General features: G+C 40.4%; 1 protein-coding gene across 2 annotated transcripts in view; it reads left to right on the top strand.

Annotated features, from left to right (window-relative positions):
• LOC140195034 (protein FAM149A-like) overlaps positions 1-13,498 on the top strand; it is an 89,121-nt gene extending 75,623 nt beyond the window's left edge. For both annotated transcript variants that reach the window (XM_072252620.1, XM_072252621.1), the window contains exons 12-15: positions 3,321-3,441; positions 6,980-7,105; positions 9,970-10,048; positions 12,961-13,498. In XM_072252620.1, the coding sequence (XP_072108721.1) occupies positions 3,321-3,441; positions 6,980-7,105; positions 9,970-10,048; positions 12,961-13,040 (406 nt within the window). In that variant the 3' untranslated portion in view covers positions 13,041-13,498. The remainder of the gene's footprint in view (positions 1-3,320; positions 3,442-6,979; positions 7,106-9,969; positions 10,049-12,960) is intronic.
• The last annotated feature ends 7,637 nt before the right edge of the window (positions 13,499-21,135 follow it).

Consider the following 21,135-nt stretch of genomic DNA (forward strand, 5'->3'; position numbering starts at 1 on the left):
TAGCTAAATTATCATCAATTAACGTGCACCTTTGATGGAAAGATTTGGAAGAGGAGTTTGGTTTGGAGTAAAGAACAACTTGTTGCTCTTTTGTTTATACAATACTATTTTCACTTTATGATTCCCCTTTTGTACTAAGCTACTGTGAAGTTCATCCACTGTGGGTGGTGTTGTGCACATTGTATTTCAGAGTACAATTTGATGAATTGTTGACCAGTATATGAATAAATTTTAGATACTGTATATAAATATAAGCATTTATTTCATTTGGGCTGACCAGTCCATAACAGCAGGGAAACGTGAGTGGATGATACTAAACCTGTTTTGCTGTCACCTTTGAGATCTCCTTCAGTATGCACCTTAATTAATGCAATATCTTTTTTTTTAAATAATAGAAACATAGAAAACCTACAGCACCATACAGGCCCTTTGGCCCACAAAGCTGTGTCGAAAATGTCCTTACCTTAGAAATTACTTAGGGTTACCCATAGCCCTCTACTTTTCTGAGCTCCATGTACCCATCCAGGAGTCTCTTAAAAGACCCTATCGTATCCGCCTCCACCACTGTCACCGGCAGCCCATTTCACACTCACCACTCTGTGTGTAAAAAAAACTTACCCCTGACATCTCCTCTGTACCTACTTCCAAGCACCTTAAAACTGTGCCCTCTCTTGCTAGCTATTTCAGCCCTGTCCCCCTTTAGTTGTAATGTGCATGGTTACTTATATATATTTAATTACAAATACCATAGTTCAACTTTCTTCCAAATATTGTCCGGATTGATTGCAATTACTCAATTATTTTCTTTCTCCCTAACTTCGACACAATGGGTCCATTGGCTCATAGCCCACACACCTATCCACCTGTGTTGCTTCTTCTTTAGGCCCGTGCTCTGTCTGCCCATCAAACCCCATCTCACATGGTTTCACCTATCACCAACCAGCTGATGTCTTTACGTCTTTATACTGGCTGTCTTCCCTCTGTACAGATGCTGCTTGGCCTACTGAGCACTTCCAACAGTTTCGTTTTTGTTCCTTTCCTCAGCTATTCTATATTAGTTTCAGTTGTGAATTTGACAAATTGCATAGTATTTCTAAATCCAGGGTATTTACCTGAACCATGATCTCAGCATCTTCCTTCCCAATAGAAGGAATTTGTAGAATGCCTCCAAAATGGCTTTTCAGAGCATCTTGTAGTTGAGCCCACGAGGGAAAAGACAATTCTTGAGTGGGTGTTGTTTAAAGAACTAGATTTGATTAAGGAGCAAAGGAACCTTTAGAAGATGGTGTTCATAATATGATAGAATTCAGATTTGAAGGGGAGAAGCTAAAATCAGAGGTATCCACATTACAAAGGAGAAAAGGCAACTACAGAGGCATGAGAGAGGAGCTGGTCAAAGTTGATTGGAAGCGGACACTATCAGGGATGACAGCAAATCAGTAGTGTCTGAAGTTCTGGGAGCAATTTGGAAGGCACCGGATAAATTCACCCCAAAGAACAGCATGTATTGTAAAGGGAAGAAGAGGCAGCTGTGGCTGACAAGAACAATTAAAGACAGTATAAAACGAAAAGAGAGTGCAAATAATAGAGCAAAAATTAGCTGGAAGCTAGAGGATTGTGAAGCTTTCAAAAAGCAACAAAAGGCAGCTAAAAGGCAATGAGATAAAAGATGAAATATGAAAGTATGTTAGCCAATAATATAAAAGAAGATACCAAAATTTTGACAGATGTATAAAGAGTAAAGGAGATGCAAAAGTGGGTATCGGACCACTGGGAAATGATGCTAGAGAGGTAGTAACGGGGAACAAAGAAATAGTGGATGAACCTAATAAGTATTTTGTGTCATTCTTCACTGTGGAAGACACTAGCAGTACGTCAGAAACTCAAGAGTGTCAGCAGGCAAAAATGAGGGCAGTTGCTATTACTAAGGAGGAGGTGCTTTTGAAGCTGAAAGGTCTGAAGGTAGATAAGTCACTTGGGTTCTGGAAGAGGTAGCTGAAGAGATTGTGGAGTGTTCTTTCAAGAATCACTAAATTGTGGAATGGTTCTAGTGGACTGGAAATTTGCAAATGTCACTCCATTCTTTAGGAAGGGAGAGAGGCAAAAGACAGAAATTTATCGGCCAGCTAGCCTGACTCCAGTGGTTGGGAAGATGTTGGAGTCCATTATTAAGGATGAGGATTCGGAGCAGTTGGAGTCACATGATAAAATAAGCCAAAGTCATTATGGTTTCCTTAAGGGGAAATCTTACCTGACAAATCTGTTGGAATCATTTGAAGAAATAATAGGTGGGATCGACACAGGAGAATCTGTGGATGTTGTTCACGTCTTTTCGGAAGGCTTTTGACTAGGTGTCACGCATGAGGCAGTTAATCAAATTATGAGCATAAGACATAGGAGCTGAATTAGGCCATTCAGCCCCTTGAGTCTGCTCTGCTATTCCATCATGGATGACTTATTACCCCTCTCACCCCATTCTCCTGCCTTTTCTCTGTAACCTTTAACATCCTGATCACTCAAGAGCCTATCAACTTTTGCCTTAAATATGCACAGTGATTTTGTCTGCACAATGGTATTAAGAACCCATGGTTTTACAGATAAGATATTAGCATGGATAGAAGATTGGCTGACTGGTAGGAGGCAAAGAATGAGAATAAAGGGGTCTCTTCTGGTTGGCTGCCAGGGACTAGTAGTACGCTGCATGGGTCCGCGTTGGGACCACTTCTTTTCATGCTATATGTTAATGATTTAGATGATGAATTGATGGTTTTGTGGCCAAGTTTGGCAATGATACAAAGATAGGTGGAGGGCTAGGTAGTGTTGAGGAAGCATGGAGTTTGCAGGAGGACATGGATGAATGGATGAAGAAGTGGCAGAAGGAGTATAGTGTAGGGAAGTGTATGGTCATACACTTTGGTAAAAACACGATTTTATAAATGGGAACAAATTCAGAAATTAGTTGTGCAGTTTTCAGAAGATATGCTTGTCTTTCAGAAATGAGTTATTAATCTGCTTTGCTTACAGTTTTTAATTGTAAATATCTTCCAGGCTACAATCTTTTAATTGCAATATAGGCATATATTGCTCTATTTTTGATCATTATAATAAGCTGCACAAAATTAGACTCCACTATGTGGCAATATACAGTATAATATAATTTGAGTATTGGAATTGATCTTTTTTTCATTGTACATTTTTTTTTGCACTGCATTTGATTTGCCAACAGACATTAACCAGTTTCATGAATCTGATTTTAATTGTTGCAGCATTTTTTTCAAAAGAGATTTGCTAAAAGAGATTTCTGATTCTCATTTGTTAAGACACACTGGACTAGACCAACTCACCTCTCCATCACAAGTGACTCGTCATAACCAGCTGCCACCCATTAATTCTGAGTCAGCAGAAATGCACCTTCCCCTGCCTGGATCAGTACCACAACTGGTAAGGTGGAAAGCTTCCATAGTTTCATATCTTATTAATTAAATTTGATGGCTTGGTACCAATTACAAATACTACATTAAAGTGCCACAGAGTGTTCAAACTTTCATAACAAAAAATAGCAGATATTGGAACAAAAACAGAAAATGTTGTAAAATATTCAAGATGGCTAGCAACCAGGGAGAGAGAAACATGTTTGATGAGTATATTTTCTAAGTTTTGATGCAAGTCCATCAAACTGGAAAGTTAACAGTTATCTTCCCCAAAGACGCTACATGGAATGCTGAGTATTTCCAGTATTTTCACATTAAGCTGTTGCTGGGAGCTCATCACTTAACTTAAGCTGGTGAGTGCAAGGTTAAGCTTGATTAAAGTTCCCCATTTCATTATGCTCATGACTCCTCATCTCTCAAAATACTGTTTTCTGTGATGCTTCTCAACAATTTATTTAGGTCTAAGCATAGTAAATTACCTTTAATTTGGAATAGGTGGGTTATCTTGTGAGGAAAAGGTGCAAGGGTGATACTTCGAACCATTGGAGCTTGGAAGAAGTGAGTTGATTGACATATGTATGATCTTGAGGGGTCTTGACTGGGCTATGGAAAGGATGTTTCCTTTTGTTGGGGAATCTAGAACAAGGAGTCAATGTTTTAAAAATAAAGGTTTACCCATTTAAGACAGGTAAGGCAGAAGTATTTATTTGTATTTACATTATTTAGCGAGACACGAAGCAGACCCTTCTGGACCTACGAGCCACACCATTCCAGCATCCTTTAACAACTCTGATTAAACCTAACCCTATCATGGGACATTTACAATGACCAATTAACCTACCTGGTATGAATTTGGACTGCGGGAAAAAACATCCGGGCAAAACCCACGTGGTCCAGGGGAGGACATACAGGGACCCCTTACAGACAACACTGGAATTAAACTCTGAGTTCCGATGCCCTGAGCTGTAATAGTGTCGTATCAACAGCTACGCTACTACCTGGGCGCCCATTTTGTCAGAGAGTTGTGAGTTTCTGGAACGTGCTTTCTCAAAGGTTGATGGAAATGGGTGGATAGACTCCTAATAAGCAAGGGGTGATAGGTTACTGGGGTAGGCATGTTTGTGGTGGCAGTCTGATCAGCCATGATCTCAATGAATGTTGGAACGGGTTTGAGGGGACAAGTAGACTTGCATTATTTCTAATTTTTATGTTTCACTAGACAACCGGGTGACCCGTTGGGGCACCTTTTCAGAGAAAGGTAGTGTAGTGTGATGTGATATGCTTTGGAAATTAAAGAAGAAGAACTTAGTGTATTAAAGAAGAAAGACGCGTAGCAAGACACATATTGCTCCTCCTCGTTTAACGAAGGACACTTTTTATGACAACATTTCTGGTTGATCTGTCACCCTTCAAGAATACTCTAACGTTTTCATTTCTTTTTCCCCGGCTTAAAGCCACATACAGCTGACCATGCTGGAATACCGGTTTCTCCAGATAAATCAACACACTCTCCATGGTTTGGCCTTGCGCCTCATGTCTAGTCATAGCAAAGCGTGACTGTATCGGGAACTGGCTCCGCTGAAGAAGGACATCTTCCCCTTCCGATAAACTGAGAGTAATTCTTGGGATCATGACAATGTCATTTTTAAACGCACCAATGTTTATCTTTGCTACGATGAGATTGTCGTGCAGTTCTTCCACCATCATTTGCGTTCCATTGCAACGCCTTGGTAGATCCAAGTTCCTCATTGAAATGATGGGAGATCCCCTCTTCAATTCCAGTTTATGTGGTGGCAATCCAGAGAGTTTGACCAAAGCAAGGAATTCTGTAGGAAAATAAGTGGCGTTAGCTCCTTCACTTACGACGTTGAAGGAGCAGTATTCTTTCATGATTCCAGGGAAGTGCCTAATGCATGTGAAGTTTATTTTTCACATCATTTCATTAAGAGGAACCAAGATAGAATTCCTCGAGAAGAGTTCTGCAGGATTGCCGAATGTTGGGTAGATGAAATCAATGCATTCTTCCATAGTTGTTGCTGGCAGAATCATATCTTCAGGTAATTTGATTTCATCGTTTTCATTTTTCTCAATCTTGTCTTCTCCAACATCCAATAAGAACTGAGAATATCATCCTTCTCCCTCACTCAATCACATGTTTCTCTTCAATTGAAACGATGAAGCTTCTCCATCAGGAGGATTTTTTTATGCATGAATCCTCCACTTCAGCATCATTTCCGCGTTTCACAACTGCTAGAAGATGACGGAAATCGCCACAGCAAATGGTTAAAATACACCCGAAGGCCTCATTCTTGCCGCGTACATCATGAAGAGTGCAGTCCACGGCTTCAAAGCTCTCCCTCCTAATCATGGGGCACTCATCCCAGACAATAGACATCCTAGACAATCTGTGAGCATCATGAGGCACTGCTGAGGCTGGCCGTGAGCATGTGTCATGGTGTGGCGTCGCGGTCTCCATGGAAGGTGGCAGCAGCTCTGTGAGCATCGTGAGGTGCTGCTGAGGCTGGCCGTGCGCATGCGTCGGGCTGTGATTCCATGTTGGCTGATCGGGTCTCGGGTGAAAGGCAGCCTGTTGATTTTTGGCGAATGAGCAATTTTATACGAATATATAACCCTGAACTTTGCCTGCATTTTGTAAGTTAGCGCATTTTAATTTGATTTAGGCAAAAAAAGTGCCGCAGTAATGCATGGTTTGCGCTAATTGAAGGTCACAAACAGACAGACAGACAGAGCATGAGAGTTTTAGTAGTATAATAGATTACCAAGTAAGTTCAGATCACTATATTTGTGAAGAATAATTAGTAAAGACTTTATATTCTTTTCAAAGAACTTTAGAACAGGGGTAGGCAACCTTAAGCACAAATGATTTTCTAGCATGTGTTATTCATTAATTTGAGGCAAAACATAACTAGGTGTATTTAAATGGATAATTCCCATATTTCAAGTTTTTTTATGGCATTTATCTGGCCCACCGTCTGCTCATTAATATGCTATCCGGCCCACAGAGGCAAAAAGGTTGCCGACCCCTGCTTTAGAACCAACAAAGTAATATTGAATGAGCTATTATAATGTAGGAAATAAAGCAGCTAAAATTGTGCAAACAAAAGTAAATGAGCTATTGTAAGTAGTCTTAAATGATGAATAATTATTGGCTAGGACATTGAATAATATCCTTTTAAAATTGACCTTCTGTGTTCTACTATGAGACCTCATGGGTCCCTGTGTCATTGTGTCATGCAAAAGATAGTATTTCTGATAGCTGCGCACCACTAGTATGGCACTGCATTATGAACCTGGAATTTTGTGTCTAAGTCCCTGGAGCAGTACTTGAACCCCTTATTTTTAAGAACGAGTGTAGACAATTATGTCATTCCGTACTCAAGCAATTGAAGTAATGATTGCCTCTGAACGTTTCTATTATTAAAATTTCTTGACCATTACATATGGCCAGATTGTTTACTTCTACAAATGTTAGATAATTTTTGAATCTAGCTTTTAGAAAAATGTACAGTAACTGTATTCTATAACAGAGAGGAAGATTTTCGCACAGCCGAGTGTCAAGTGCAGTTGGAGAAGGAACAGGACGCCGACCTCTCAGGGAACGACCGTTTGCTTTGGATACTTCTTCAAGGCCGAACACAACTCACACATTTAGGGTATTGTTTTTAACAAGGAAATAAGTAGCCTAATAAGCTATCTAAGTTGGCATTGCATACTAGAGGATGATTATTTAATATAAGGCAAATAAATGTTACATTGATCAGGGAGACTTGAAGATGGGGAAATATAAAGACAAGAAGAATGTTTTTTAATCAGTTCGCATAATGGAAAAATTGCAGTACCTTATATAAACCCATGCAATAAAGAAAGCCAGACTTGCATTTTATATCAACTTTTGTGACCAACCTTTAAAAAGGTAATTATTATTATAACATAAGTAAAATGGTATCCAAATTTCACATGTTAAGACAATATGATAACAAGCTGTTGTTAGTGATGTTAGTTAAGGGATAATTTTTTGCCAGGACACCAGAGTTCTCAAAACTGCACTGCTGGAATTTTACCTCCATCTGAAAGGTTGCCTAGGACACAGACTTTGATTTGGAAGTATGAGTTAGCCTGATCAGCATAAATATATTTTACCAAGAGGATTAAATAAACTTGTATGTCTGTATCTTATAGTGGTCACCAAGGTTAGATGTAAAAAATGATGATGATTTGTTGTACTTTAAGCTCCCGTTATCAATATTGCTAATTCAAAAGTGAAAAGAAAAACTTAGTTTCTTTTATTTTCAAAGGATTGCTCAGATCTAGCAAAGTTCATTCTGTGAGTGATATGAATTTAGCGGAATTCTCATTCTTCTTGAATAGGATTGGGGAAATGGTGCTGTGGAAACTGTCCAAAATTTCACTTTGCTTATGATGTGTGTAGTTGGAAAACAAGAAACTTTATGAATTTGGGTAAAATACAGAATATTTCTAATTGTGACATTATCACTGTCAATAATCAAGGATTAGATTACAGGACCTTTTGACTTCAGAATTCAGTTTTGTTGTATCTGCTGTAAGGACTCTTAAGTGTGGATTTGCTTCTGTTTTGGAGTAAGATGAGTATGGAGGTGTTTGTACCAATATATTTGTGTTTTATATTGGAAAAAGTGGAAGCATATGCAGTGCTATTGTAGGGCTGAAATATGAAGGCCAGACAAGCCGTGACACCTATCATCGTGCAATGTTAAGTTAACCCTAGCTGGTCTCAGCAGGGCAGCTACTGCCATGTTTTCATAGAACATAGAATAGTACAGCACAGTACAGGCCCTTTGGCCCACAGTGTTGTGCCGACCTTTAAACCCTGCCTCCCATATAACCCCCCACCTTAAATTCCTCCATATACCTGTCTAGTTGTCTCTTAAATTTCACTAGTGTATCTGCCTCCATCATTGACTCAGGCAGTGCATTCTAGGCACCAACCACTCTCTGAGTAAAAAACCTTCTTCTAATATCCCCCTTGAACTTCCCACCCCTTACCTTAAAGCCATGTCCTCTTATATTGAGCAGTGGTGCCCTGGGGAAGAGGTGCTGGCTGTCCACTCTACCTATTCCTCTTAATATGTTCTATGTTCTATGTCCTGTCAAAAGCATATGTCACCATATACTACCCTGAGATTCATTTTCTTGTGGGCATTCACAATATGTACAAAGAAACACGATAGAAGCAATGAAAAAACATACACAACAAAGATGGTCAAACAACCAATGTGTAAAAAGACAACAAACTGCACAAATACAAAAAAAAAATAATAATAATGATAAATAAATATTGAGACATGAGTTGTCCTTAAAAGTGAGTCGATTGGTTGCGGCATCGGTTCAGTATTGGGGGAGGTGTAATTACTCTCACTGATTCAAGAGCCTGATGGTCGAGGGGTAATAACTGTTCCTGATCTTGGTAATGTTGGATTTGAGGCTCCTGTATCTCCTTTCTGATGGCAGCAAAGAGAGGAGAGCATGGCCTGGTTGGTGTTTGAAGTTTGACGTTTCTGGACCATTGCAGGTTTACAGGGATTGATCTGCTTAGAGTTTGCGGTGAACTTACGCAGTGTAGATAGGCATGCCGTACTGAGGAGTGTGTTCCTCTGTGCTGGATAAGTCGAGCTGCTCTTTGGGACAATGGGTATGTTAAGTTATTCTCTATGGCTGCAGTGCAACAGAGGGTGCAGAGAAAAACACCCTTTTAGAAGGTAGGGGAAACATGGAAGGAAATATGATCTGTCCTCCCTTTAGAGTATTTTCTTTCAGGGTATTTTGAAAACATTCTTTTGTCTAGCCCAGTGAGGAAAAATGCAGGAGGCTACAAGTGTTAAGTGAGTGATAGTTTCACTTTGTCCTACTCTGGTTCTCCCAAGTGGCTCTTTTATGTCACCCAAAGGGAGAAAATTACCAGGATATAGGATACCATTTCTTGTTTGTGATTCAGAAAGTGTAGGTTGAGGTTGACGAAGGATATGCAAAGGTGGTTTAGCTGTGAGAATGCTATCATATTTTGTCTGTGCTTTGTTGTTAGGCATGATGCAAATTATAAATTCATAGTGCCCTTTTATGAGTTGTAGGCTGGCCTTAACAGCAAACAGGGTTAAACTAATACCAACTGCTCAAGAAAATGGATCAGCTGTTATTGTGGTGAAACAACTAACAGTGCACTTAGTGCTGGTTGAATACTAAAATTGTATCACGAGATTGAAACTAATTTGGTATGCTAGGTCAGATGATTACTACAACCACACTGCTTGTCCTCATTGCCAGCAACTCCAGTATTTAAGGACAGGATAATTTGTTTGTCATTTTTCTAGTACTTTCAAAAGAATAGAATCAAAATTCTTTGACAATTAATGGGTGAAGGATATTGCCTTCTAATTTACTATAATAGAATCTCTGATGCCTATAGATAAGAATTGTTGGCTTGATCTGAAATAACTGAGTACAGCTACTGTTAACTGTTGCAAAATACATTGTATTTCAGTCTGATACTCCTTTCAAAAGGTCATTCACACCAATGGACTATGGCAGCCAAGCACGGTTAGGACGGGCTTCCTTTACAGGTAAACAAGCGGCATTATGTTAACATTGTTGTATTAAAATTGGGTATATGGGGTGTCAGGGAGGGGTAGCACCTCTGGTGGGGGAACATGTCGCGTCCTTTTCAGGGCGGTTAGTCCACCTTTGGTCCCCACCTGGCACTCAGCTCTCACCTGTGGCTCCCCGTAGCTGTTTGCATGCGACAGCGGCCACACCCCGGGCAACGGCTTCGACAAGCCAGCTAAACCAGGTGAGGGTAGCCGACGGGTCTCAAACCCTCGGTGAGATAGGGATGTGAAGACAGACTCCGGCGGATTGAGCGGACGAGACCAATGGAAGGTCCAATGGTCAAGAAGGCGGTCTCTGCAAACGTCGTGGAACGTGTAGAGCAGGACAAGACACAGAAGATGTCCTGGTCATCCGCTGCGCCTAGTCCCATCTCCAGCCGTCTCGGCTCTGTCTTGCCACTGGACCCAGATGGGAATTGGGAAGAGAGAGTGAGGCTGACGCTGCGCAACTCTCCCTCACTTAAATCCAGATCACGCGCTAGTCTCCACACCATCATTATGGTGTCGAGGTCCTCATCGACATCAATGATGGACAAACAACCAACCAAAATTGGAGGGAAGGAATTTGAATTTGGTCTCACTGGGAATATTGAAACCTAACATGGTATTTCTTCAGAATCAGGTTTATTTTGGCTGACATATGCCATGAACTTTGTTGTTTTGTGGCAGCAACACAGTGTAAGATGTAAAAGTTACTGATTTATAAAATAGTTAACTAGTGCAAAAGACAAATAGTGTTCATGAGTTCATGGATCGATCAGAAATCTGACGAGGAAGGGGAAGAAGCTGTTTGTGAAACATTGGGTGTGGGTCTTCAGGCTCCTGTGAGTGCAGGAGGGGGGATGAAATAAGATCCTGGGCGGTGATGGGTGAAAAAGATAAAGGGCTGAAGAAGAAGAAATCTGACAGGAAAGGACAGTAGACCTTGGGAGAAAGGGAAGGAAGAGAGGCACCGAAGGGAGGTGATGGGCAAGTGAAGAGAAGAAGGGGTAAGAGGGGAAGGGAGAAAGAGTGAGGAGAAAGGGAGGGGAATGATTACAGGAAGTTAGAGAAGATGATGTTCATCCCAATAGGTTGGAGGATACCTGGACAGAATACGAAACTGAGTTTGGCCGCATTGAGGCAGTAGAGGAGGCCATAGCTAGATGTGTCAGAATGGGAATGGGATGTCAGAATGATATGAGTATCCACTGGGAGATCTTCCATTGCAAACTCGCAGGGTAAGTATCGTCTCACTTGTAAGGACAGTTTGGGGCTCTGAATGGTGGTGAGGAAGGAGGTGTAGGGGCAGGTGTAGCACTAGTCACGGTTGCAGGCCTAAGTGCTAGGAGGGAGATCATTGGGGAGAAATGAGAGGACAAGGGAGTTGAGTTGAGAATGATTCCTATGGAAAGCAGAGGGGGTGGAAGTTAAAGATGAACTTAGTGGGTAGGGGCCCATTGGAAATATTGTAAGTTATGGAGTATGATGTGCTGGGTATGGAGGCTAGCGGGGATGTCAGCAAAGGACAAGGGGACCTCTGTCCCTATTGTGACGATGAGAGGGTGGGGTGAGGGTGAAATGGAGGAGATGCTGGTGAGGGTAGTATCAAAATAGGTGGAAGGGAAACTATTCTTTGAAAAAAGAGGACATCTCAGACGTTCTAAAAGGGAAGTTTCCATTCTGAGAACAGATGTGGTGGAGATAGAGGAACTGAGAGAAGGGAATAGAATTTTAATAGGACTGGATAGGAAGACGTATAGACAAGATAGCTGTGAGAGTCAGGTATGTAAAAGATGCCAGTAGATTGTAGTTTCAGAGATGGAGACAGAGAGATTGAGAAGGGGGAGAGTGATTATGATTTACTTTAGTGCATCAGAGGTGGAGGTTCTGCCGACTACACAACCACTTTATTCACGCCAGGTTCTGCTGCCATATGAACGTGTGTTTCACAAGTAGGTTTCCTGGATAAACATGGGGGTTTTCAGAAGTTTATGCTCTACTGCTGCAGCCCAGTTTTGGAGCTCATCTGAGAAACAAACCGTTTGGAAGAGTAGCAAGTAGTACCATTACTGAACTGCCACTTCCCAGCTAATTCTGATCCATATTTGAAAGATTCATCTAATTCCAATATACTGTAAATATGCATGAGTTAGCAAGAGTTGGTATGTTGTTGAAAGCAGGAGATCAAAACATTTTGGAGGTATTTTCTGGTGGGGTGGTTGGAATAGTTTGTAAATCCCTTGAAATTTCATCAAATCAGTATTTCTGTTATTTATTCTGGAGAATGCTGCAAACAGTGAAACTCTGTGGAAGGAACAGGGGTTTAGTCACAACTAGATGTAAATGTGTAAGTGCTTGCATGCTGCAGGTAATGCTGAAATTCAAGATGTAATGAAGGTGAATGCTGATAGTTTATCTGATATTACAGCTGTAATATCTGGATTCTGATTCTGAGGTTTTTTCAAAAAATATTAAGAATACCAGCTCTGCATATATGTAATCCTGACTGGAAACATGGAAAATTCTGAGTTTTAGTGAATGTAGATACTAAGACATATAGACAGTATACTTCTGTAGGTGCCATTCATTTTCAGTTGTTTGCAATGTTGAGCAACTTTCATAGAAGAGTGCCAGTTCTTTTACGTTATTTAAGTTCATATTATGAGAAATATATACCAGTGTTATATTTGCACATTATAAAGCAACAGTCCTGCACTTTGAGACATTTTCAAATGGGTGCATCATTTAGAAGTACGTAATGAGCAAAAATGTGTTTCATAATTTTCTTTCTCTTTTCCATGCAGCAATTCTTTCAGCTACAAAACAGGCAAAAACTTCTAAACAAAGTTGCTTTTCATTCGCATCTCTATCTTTATCTATTACAGGTCCACAAGTTCATCTTCAGTCCAAAACATTCAACCGTTTTCCTGCAAATTCCAAGAAACGATCCCAGGTGGTCCAGTAAGTCCAGCGACTGGTGAGATGAAATTGGGAGGTAATGAGGATAACCTGCTAATGTCAGGTCAGAGTTCACTGGATTGATGGAAAACAATATGAAAATTCAAAGAGCTTGAAGTGCAAAGACTTGCTTCAATGTGCCACAATGATCTCAAGCACTGTGTTATCTGTCTTCCTTTTAATATATCTATAAACCAAACTATGCAATAAAATCATTTTTCACAGGAACTCTCCAGACAACTTGTCAGAACCTCAGGAAGTTCACTCTGGGACTATATCATTTGCAGGTATCATAAGTGGAGACAGATAGATTGGTGTGGAGATGGTATCTGGGGTTTGTCAGTTCCCTGCCCACTCACTGGACAAACCCCTGATATGAGAAGCTAGCTCCACCACTGCCTGACATCTTTATTCTGGTGAACGCAGCAGGCCAGGCAGCATCTCTAGGAAGAGGTACAGTCGACGTTTCAGGCCGAGACCCTTCGTCAGGACTAACTGAAGGAAGAGTTAGTAAGAGCTTACCCCTCCCACTTTCAAATCTCTTACTAACTCTTCCTTCAGTTAGTCCTAACGAAGGGTCTCGGCCTGAAACGTCTACTGTACCTCTTCTTAGAGATGCTGCCTGGCCTGCTGCGTTCACCAGCAACTTTGATGTGTGTTGCTTGAATTTCCAGCATCTGCAGAATTCCTGTTGTTTGCATCTTTATTCTGAATTTCTCATTAATTCCAATATGCTGTTACAACCTTGAGAAGCGACATACTGAAAGGCAGCTACTATTACTACAGCTTGCATTAACCAAGACTGGATAGTTATTCTTGAAAGTTTATGCTTGTTGTAGTGAGCAACCTAAAGGGAAATGTTTTGTTTGCAGTTAAACCACAGAAATGCATTTAATTCCTTTTTAGATGAATACAGAATGTTGTAGATTATCAATATTTATGTAAAGACAAATATTAAAGGCAAGCACTTGCTATTTCTCTCAAATTTTACTGAAGAGCAACACAAATTTTATTTTCTTATTTATGTTATTTATAAGTCAAAATACAATTCTGAAGTGTTTTAATAATTTGGCAATACTCTATGCAATGACAAAATGGAGCTCTTAAACTCTGTAGGTCAATATTTTTCCCTCGTATTTGTTCAAATGTTATGCTGTTAGGCTTGAATAATGGATTAAAATTATAAGTCAGTTACTCAGTCTTAATTTATTAGGCCAAGTCATATTGAAAAAGATATTGTTTTGAAAGACTACATACTATTTAAGCCCCCATATACTATGGCAAGGTTAATTGACAAGTAATGGATGAGAAGGACAATGCCAAAGATGTGATGCTATTTGTGTAAAGTAATATAAATCTATCAGCAAGATTTGGAAATGGGCAACTCACAGCATTTAATTTCCTTAACTTTCTGGCTGATATCTGTGTTAATATTTATACCAACTATGATCAAGTTTTAGTTTCTTGAAGAGTTTGGCCCATTGTTTAATAAAGATATGTTGAAGTGAAGATTAACTACTTTTTGTAATTCTCTAAGATAATTTTTGACTGTCTAAAAGTGTGACAATGCCAAATTTCATGGTTCATAATATGTATGAGTAGATACAATGATTCAAAATGTACAGTTTGTGATATTGGTAGATGGATATTTAATTCATTTATATGATGTTCATCTGCTGCATATTTTAGTTGAGGTATTGTTCAGTTGAAGCAGAAGAATGTCTTGTACAGAAAATAAGTGTTCACCTTTACCATCATTGTTAACTCTAATTCTTTGGATTTTGTGATAAGATGTGAAATAAATGGTTTGTTTATAGATCTTAAAAAATGTTGTTATTTCAAAGTTTTCAATGTTTTTGTGTAAATAAATAATGTTTCATGATCTAACAAGAATTAAAGTTCAAAGTAAATTTATTGTCAAAGTACGTATATGTCACCATATATCCAACCCTGACATTCATTTTCTTGCAGGCATACTCAATAAATCCATAATGGAATAATAACCATAATAGAATCAATAAAAGACTGCATCAGCTCGGGACAGGATCAGTATGGGAGGTGGTGTCTGGAATAGGTCAGCTCCCTGCTGACTTCCTGGACAACTGCCTGAGCTTCTAGACCAAAATTCATTTCTGTGACATGAGAAGCTAGGAGAAGCAGTGTTGTGTTCACCATGTGAGCTAAACTGTAGTTTAATCCAGAGAGACTGCAGGAGATGTATCTTGGATGAAATTTTAAACTCGTCCCCATTTCTCCATTGCACATTGAAGTAATTATCAAGCTGAAGTGGCTAAACTACTGATATATTAAGTGTTAAACATAAGAGATTATGAAAGATGCTGGAAATCCAGAGTAATACACACAAAATGCTGTAGGAACTCAGATTAGGCAGCATCTATGGAAATGAATAAATAGTTGTGACCCTTCATCAATACTTGAAAGAAAGGGGAGGGGGAGTTGCCTGAGTAATAAATTGGGGGGAGGGGGGAAAGGGGCAGGAGGACAAGTCAGAAAGTGGTATATGAAGCCAGGTGTGTGGGGAAGGGGGAATGAAGTTAGAAGTTGGGCAGTTATATTAAATGTTGTCAACTTGCATACTTGCATTGACATAATACTATTTTGTAGAAAATATTGGGAAGTAGATTGTTCAAAATTCAAAGTACCTTTATTACGAAACTAAAGTATATATACATTATATAACCTTGAGACTGTCTCCGTACAGGCAGCCATAGAATAAGAAACCCAAAAGAACCCATTTAAAAAAAAAGTCCCAACAAACACCCAATGTGGAGAAGGGGAGGGAGAACAAAAACAAATCGTGCAAACAATAAAGCAAGCAACAGCACTCAGAATGAAAGTGAATCCATAGACGCAAAGCCTGGAGTAGGCACATAGCTTCAGTGCAGCGAAGAGTGCAGACATCCCACCTCTCCCGGAAGTTCTGGGAGTCTCCCGCATATTGATAGCAGCTCCCTGACGCTGGGAAATTATATACACTATCCCGGAAATCGATTTTTTTTGAGAAAGAGAGGGAGCGAGCATCCTGATTGGTCTCTCTTCATGCTAAGAGTGGTCCCCAACCACCGGGCTGTGAGGGAACGATATGATTTGGCGATATGAGTCAGCTGCACCTTTCCTCATTCCCTGTCACGCCCACTGTTGAACTTGGAATGCACGTGAGGTCATTACGCACGCGTCATCTATGTCAGCGCGGGAAGATCAACTCCTCGAGCTTGCAAATGACAGTGGGCTCAGAAGTATGTTTGACATAACATCTCTGCCCACATTCTGGATCAAATTCAAGGCTGAATATCCTGAGATAGCCACGGAAGCACTGAAAACGTTGCTTCCATTTCCGACATATCTCTGCGAAGCGGGGTTTTCTGCAATGAATGCAACGAAAACAAAATTGCAGAATAGACTGGACATAAGGAACCCCCTTCGAGTATCGCTGTCTCCCATCACCCCTCGATAGGACCGTCTTGTTGCAGGGAAACAAGCCCAGGGCTCCCACTGATTCAGCGATATTGGTGTGTTGCCATGATTTTATATGTTCATATGGGGAAAATATGCGCTGTATGTTTAATATCCAAACGTTACTTAAAATGTTATGATGCTATTGACTTATCACTTATATTCATGTGAGGAAAATATGCATTGTGTGTTTAATATTAAATTCGTTAGATAAACCCTTTTAGAAATGAAATTGAGTGTATTAGCCACTTGTAAGTGATTTATAGTTGACTTATCACCTATATTCCGGTTGTGATTAACACCACTCCCCCCCCCCCACCCCCCCAGGTCGGGTGGTCCGCAAGAATATTGTCAATATAAAACCGGTCCACGGTGCAAAAAAGGTTGGGGACCCCTGCTACGTAGACCTATCAGTTTTCTCTGTGGTCGGGCTTTCCAGTCAACCTCAAAAATAATGACAGTGTTGCTCGCTGCACTGTTTGCAACAGTGGCTTTTCTATTGTCCATGGTGGGTTAAAATGTAAAAGACATGTTGAGGTGAGTTTAACAGGTGTCATTCATTCATTAGCATAGCTAATGTTATTTAAACTAGCTGGCTGGCTGCTAAGGAGCTACACTATTGATGTCCTACGTGATGAGGCCAAACTCCCTGTAGGCTTGCTTAAAGTTGTAATAGAATAAACATGATAATATAATATAAGATCATATTTTAATGTCACATTTTCTGCATATATCCAACTTGGTTTACAGATTAGACAAAATCACTAAACCAAGTATTATATACACCCTTGGAGGTCGATGGGGGGTGGGGTGTGGATATGGGGTTGTGGGGGGCAGGGATGCTACCTCCCTGAAATGAGTTTTTGCAGGGTGGGATGTCTGAGAGTGGAGCAAACATCGTGGAGCAATGAGCAGAGCCAGCCCGACCCTCATCTCCGGTCCCGACACCCTGTCTTTATAATCCATCTGGCCTGGCGTTTAAATCATCCAAACTTCGGGTCATTCCTCGGTCTAAGACTTGAACTGGATTTGATAAGGGAACTCGAGGTAAAGAAGCCATTAGGAGGTAGTGACCATAATATGATAAGTCTTAAACTACATTTTGAGAGGGAGAAGGGAAAATTGGAAGTGTCGGTATTGCAGTTGAACAAAGGGGACTATGGAGCCATGAAGGAGGAGCTGGCCAAAGTTGACTGGAAAGATACCCTAGCAGGGATGACAGTGGAACAACAATGGCAGGTATTTCTGGGAATAATACAGAAGGTGCAGAATCAGTTCATTCCAAAGAGGAAGAAAGATTCTAAGGGGAGTAAGGGGCGACCATGGCTGACAAGGGAAGTCAAGGATAGTATAAAAATAAAAGAGAAGTATAACATAGCAAAGATGAGCAGGAAGCCAGAGGATTGGGAAACTTGCATCATCGATTAGGGCGGGAGAAGTACCGGGAGATTGGAGGGTTGCAAATGTTGTTCCCTTGTTCAAGAAAAGGAATAGAGATAACCCAGGAAATTATAGACCAGTGAGTCTGACTTCAGTGGTGGGCAAGTTGTTGGAGAAGATCCTGAGAGGCAGGATTTGGAGAGACATAATCTGATTAGGGATAGTTGGCATGGCTTTGTCAAGGGCAGGTCATGGCTTACGAGCCTGATTGAATTCTTTGATGATGTAACAAACCACATTGATGAAGATAGAGCAGTGGATGGAGTGTATATGGATTTCAGTAAGGCATTTGATAAGGTTCCCCATGCAAGGCTCCTTCAGAAAGTAAGGAGGCATAAGATCCAAGGAGATATTGCTTTGTGGATCCAGAATTGGCTTGCCCACAGAAGGCAAAAGGTGGTTGTAGTTGGTTTGTGTTCTACATGGAAGCCGGTGATCAGTGGTGTTCCGCAGGGATCTGTTCTGGGACCCTTCCTCTTTGTGATTTTTATAAATGACCTGGATGGGTGGGTTAGTAATTTTGCTGATGACACAAAGGTTGGCAGTGTTGTGGATAGTCTGGAGGGTTGTTGGAGTATATAGCGGGTCATTGTTAGGATGCAGAACTGGGCTGAGGAGTGGCAGATGGACTTCAACCCACGTAAGTGTGAAGTGGTTCATTTTGGTAGGTCCAATTTGAAGACAGAATTTTGCATCATCAATTTATGCTCCCAGTTTGAGTGTTGATAGGACATTTAAAGCTGCTGCACAGGTTGACAGCATTGTTAAGAATGCGTGTGGTGTGTTGTTATTGATCAACTGTGGGATTGAGTTGAAGAGCCGTGAGGTAATGTTCCAGCTATACAAGACCTTGGTCAGACCCCACTTGGAGTACTGTGTTCGATTCTGGTCACCTCACGACAGGAAGGAAGTGGATACTATAGAGAGAGTGCAGTGGAGATTTACAAGGATGTTGCCTGGATTGGAGGGCGTACCTTATAGGTTGAGTGCACTTGACCATTTCTCCTTGGAGCGCTGGAGGATGAAAGGTGAACTGATAGAGGTGTATAAGATGATGAGGGGCTGAAATGGGTAACACAAGAGGGCATAGTTTTAAGGTGCTTGGAAGTAGGTACTGAGGGGATGTCAGGGGTAAATTCTTCACACAGTACATGGTGGGTGCGTGGAATGGTCTGCTGGTGGAAGCAGATACAATAGGGTCTTTTAAGAGCATCTTAGATAGGTACATGGAGCTTAGAAAAATAGAGGGCTATGCGCTAGGGAAATTCTAGACAGTGTCTAGAGTAGGTTACATTGTTGGCACAACACTGTAGGCCGAAGGGCCTGTAATGTGCTGTAAATTTCTATGTTGACTATGATAAAGAAAGTGAAATATTTGACAGTAGTAATATCTGTCAGTTCAAAGGACTCTAAAGTGTTGCAATCATCCCCACTTTCGTTCTTGTTATTAGAGAGGTCATTAATGAAGCTGCCAGGATATGTTTGGGGTAATGATGTAGACCTGAAAAAAATCTGTCACAGCATATTGGAGCAAAAGATATTTGGTCTTGCACAGCCAAATATCTTTTTTTTTTGGCAAGTTTAACTCCAGCCAGTGATTTTTCACTGATTGTAAATTTGGTCTCATATTTGTTCAGAACTGCCTGGCTTTCAGTCTGGAATTCAGTCCTATTTGTTCATGCTATCGATTTTATGTGGGATTAATTAGATCAGAGATTGATGGCAGTGTACAGTTCATCTCTGTCATTGTACCAGCTATTTATGAAGATTTCTGCCTGAACTATTCCTTCAGACAGGATTGATGAAAAAGACCTTTCATCATAACTGAAGCATCGTTATTAACCAGAAAAGTTAACTGTTTTTTTCCCTCAGATGCTGCTTGGCTTGATGAGTGTTTCGACCACGATCCACCTTATTTAACTTCAGTTAAACTTCATCTCAAGTTAAAACTTTCTAAAAGCAAAATATTCATGATCCAGCAGCATATCTGAAAAATTGTTCATTTCCAAACTGGAGTTAGCAAACTGCAGAATTCATCCCGAGTTTAAACAAAGTGTGGAGTTTGTAAGGCGTATTTGTTGGCTAGTTTTGGAACCAGCCAGCCATTTAACGCGCACATTTTCAATCAAAGTCTAAACATTGAAGAATGCAAATTCCAGTAAAACTGCAGATGCTGGAAATCCAAATAAAAACAGAAATTTCAGGAAGTACTCAATATATCAGGCAGTATTGGTGGAAAGAGAAACAGTTAATGTTTCAGGTCTGAGACCCTTCATCAGAAATGGTATCTAACTAGGTTCTATTTTGTAATTCTTCAAGTAATTCTGGGCAGTTCCAAGCACCTTGAAAAATCCTATTTGTACATATTTCTTCACCCATGGCTTGGTACTGGATTGCTAACAAGGTATTGTTCGGGCAACTAGACGTTTGCATTTCAATTTTTTTTCCTATTAAACCATAAAGCCTAAGAATATTTCAGGTTAATTTTCAGAGGTGTATTGAAGACAATAGAAAATTAGTTTTTGATCCTTAGGGTTTTTAGCGCACTGTCTCCATTTGGAAGTTACATTAGTTGCATTAGCAGCTGAGCAAGTTTGTTACCACCTGTAGATCTTGTGCAATGTCAGTAAGTGTTGTTTGCAGTAAATATTTAAGAACATGACAATTAAGGCCTCTTGAACTGCTTTGCTGTTCATTAAGAGGAAAACAGATCTGATCTAGACCTCACACACAAAATGCTGGAGAAACTCAGCTGGTTCTGTCTTCACTAAGGAGGACATAAATAATCTTCCAGAAATAGTAGGGGACAGAGGGTCCAGTGAGATGGAGGAACTGAGGGAAATACATGTTAGTAGGGAAGTGGTGTTAGGTAAATTGAAGGGGTTAAAGGCGGATAAATCCCCAGGGCCAGATGGTCTGCATCCCAGGGTGCTTAAGGAAGTAGCCCAAGAAATAGTGGATGCATTAGTGATAATTTGTCAAAACACTTTAGATTCTGGACTAGTTCCTGAGGATTGGAGGGTGGCTAATGTAACCCCACTTTTTAAAAAAGGAGGGAGAGAGAAACCAGGGAATTATAGACCGGTTAGCCTAACATCGGTGGTGGGGAAACTGCTAGAGTCAGTTATCAAAGATGTGATAACAGCACATTTAGAAAGCGGTAAAATCATCGGACAAAGTCAGCATGG

This window comes from Mobula birostris, chromosome 3 (assembly GCF_030028105.1).
Source record: "Mobula birostris isolate sMobBir1 chromosome 3, sMobBir1.hap1, whole genome shotgun sequence".
Taxonomy (NCBI): Eukaryota; Metazoa; Chordata; class Chondrichthyes; order Myliobatiformes; family Myliobatidae; genus Mobula; species Mobula birostris.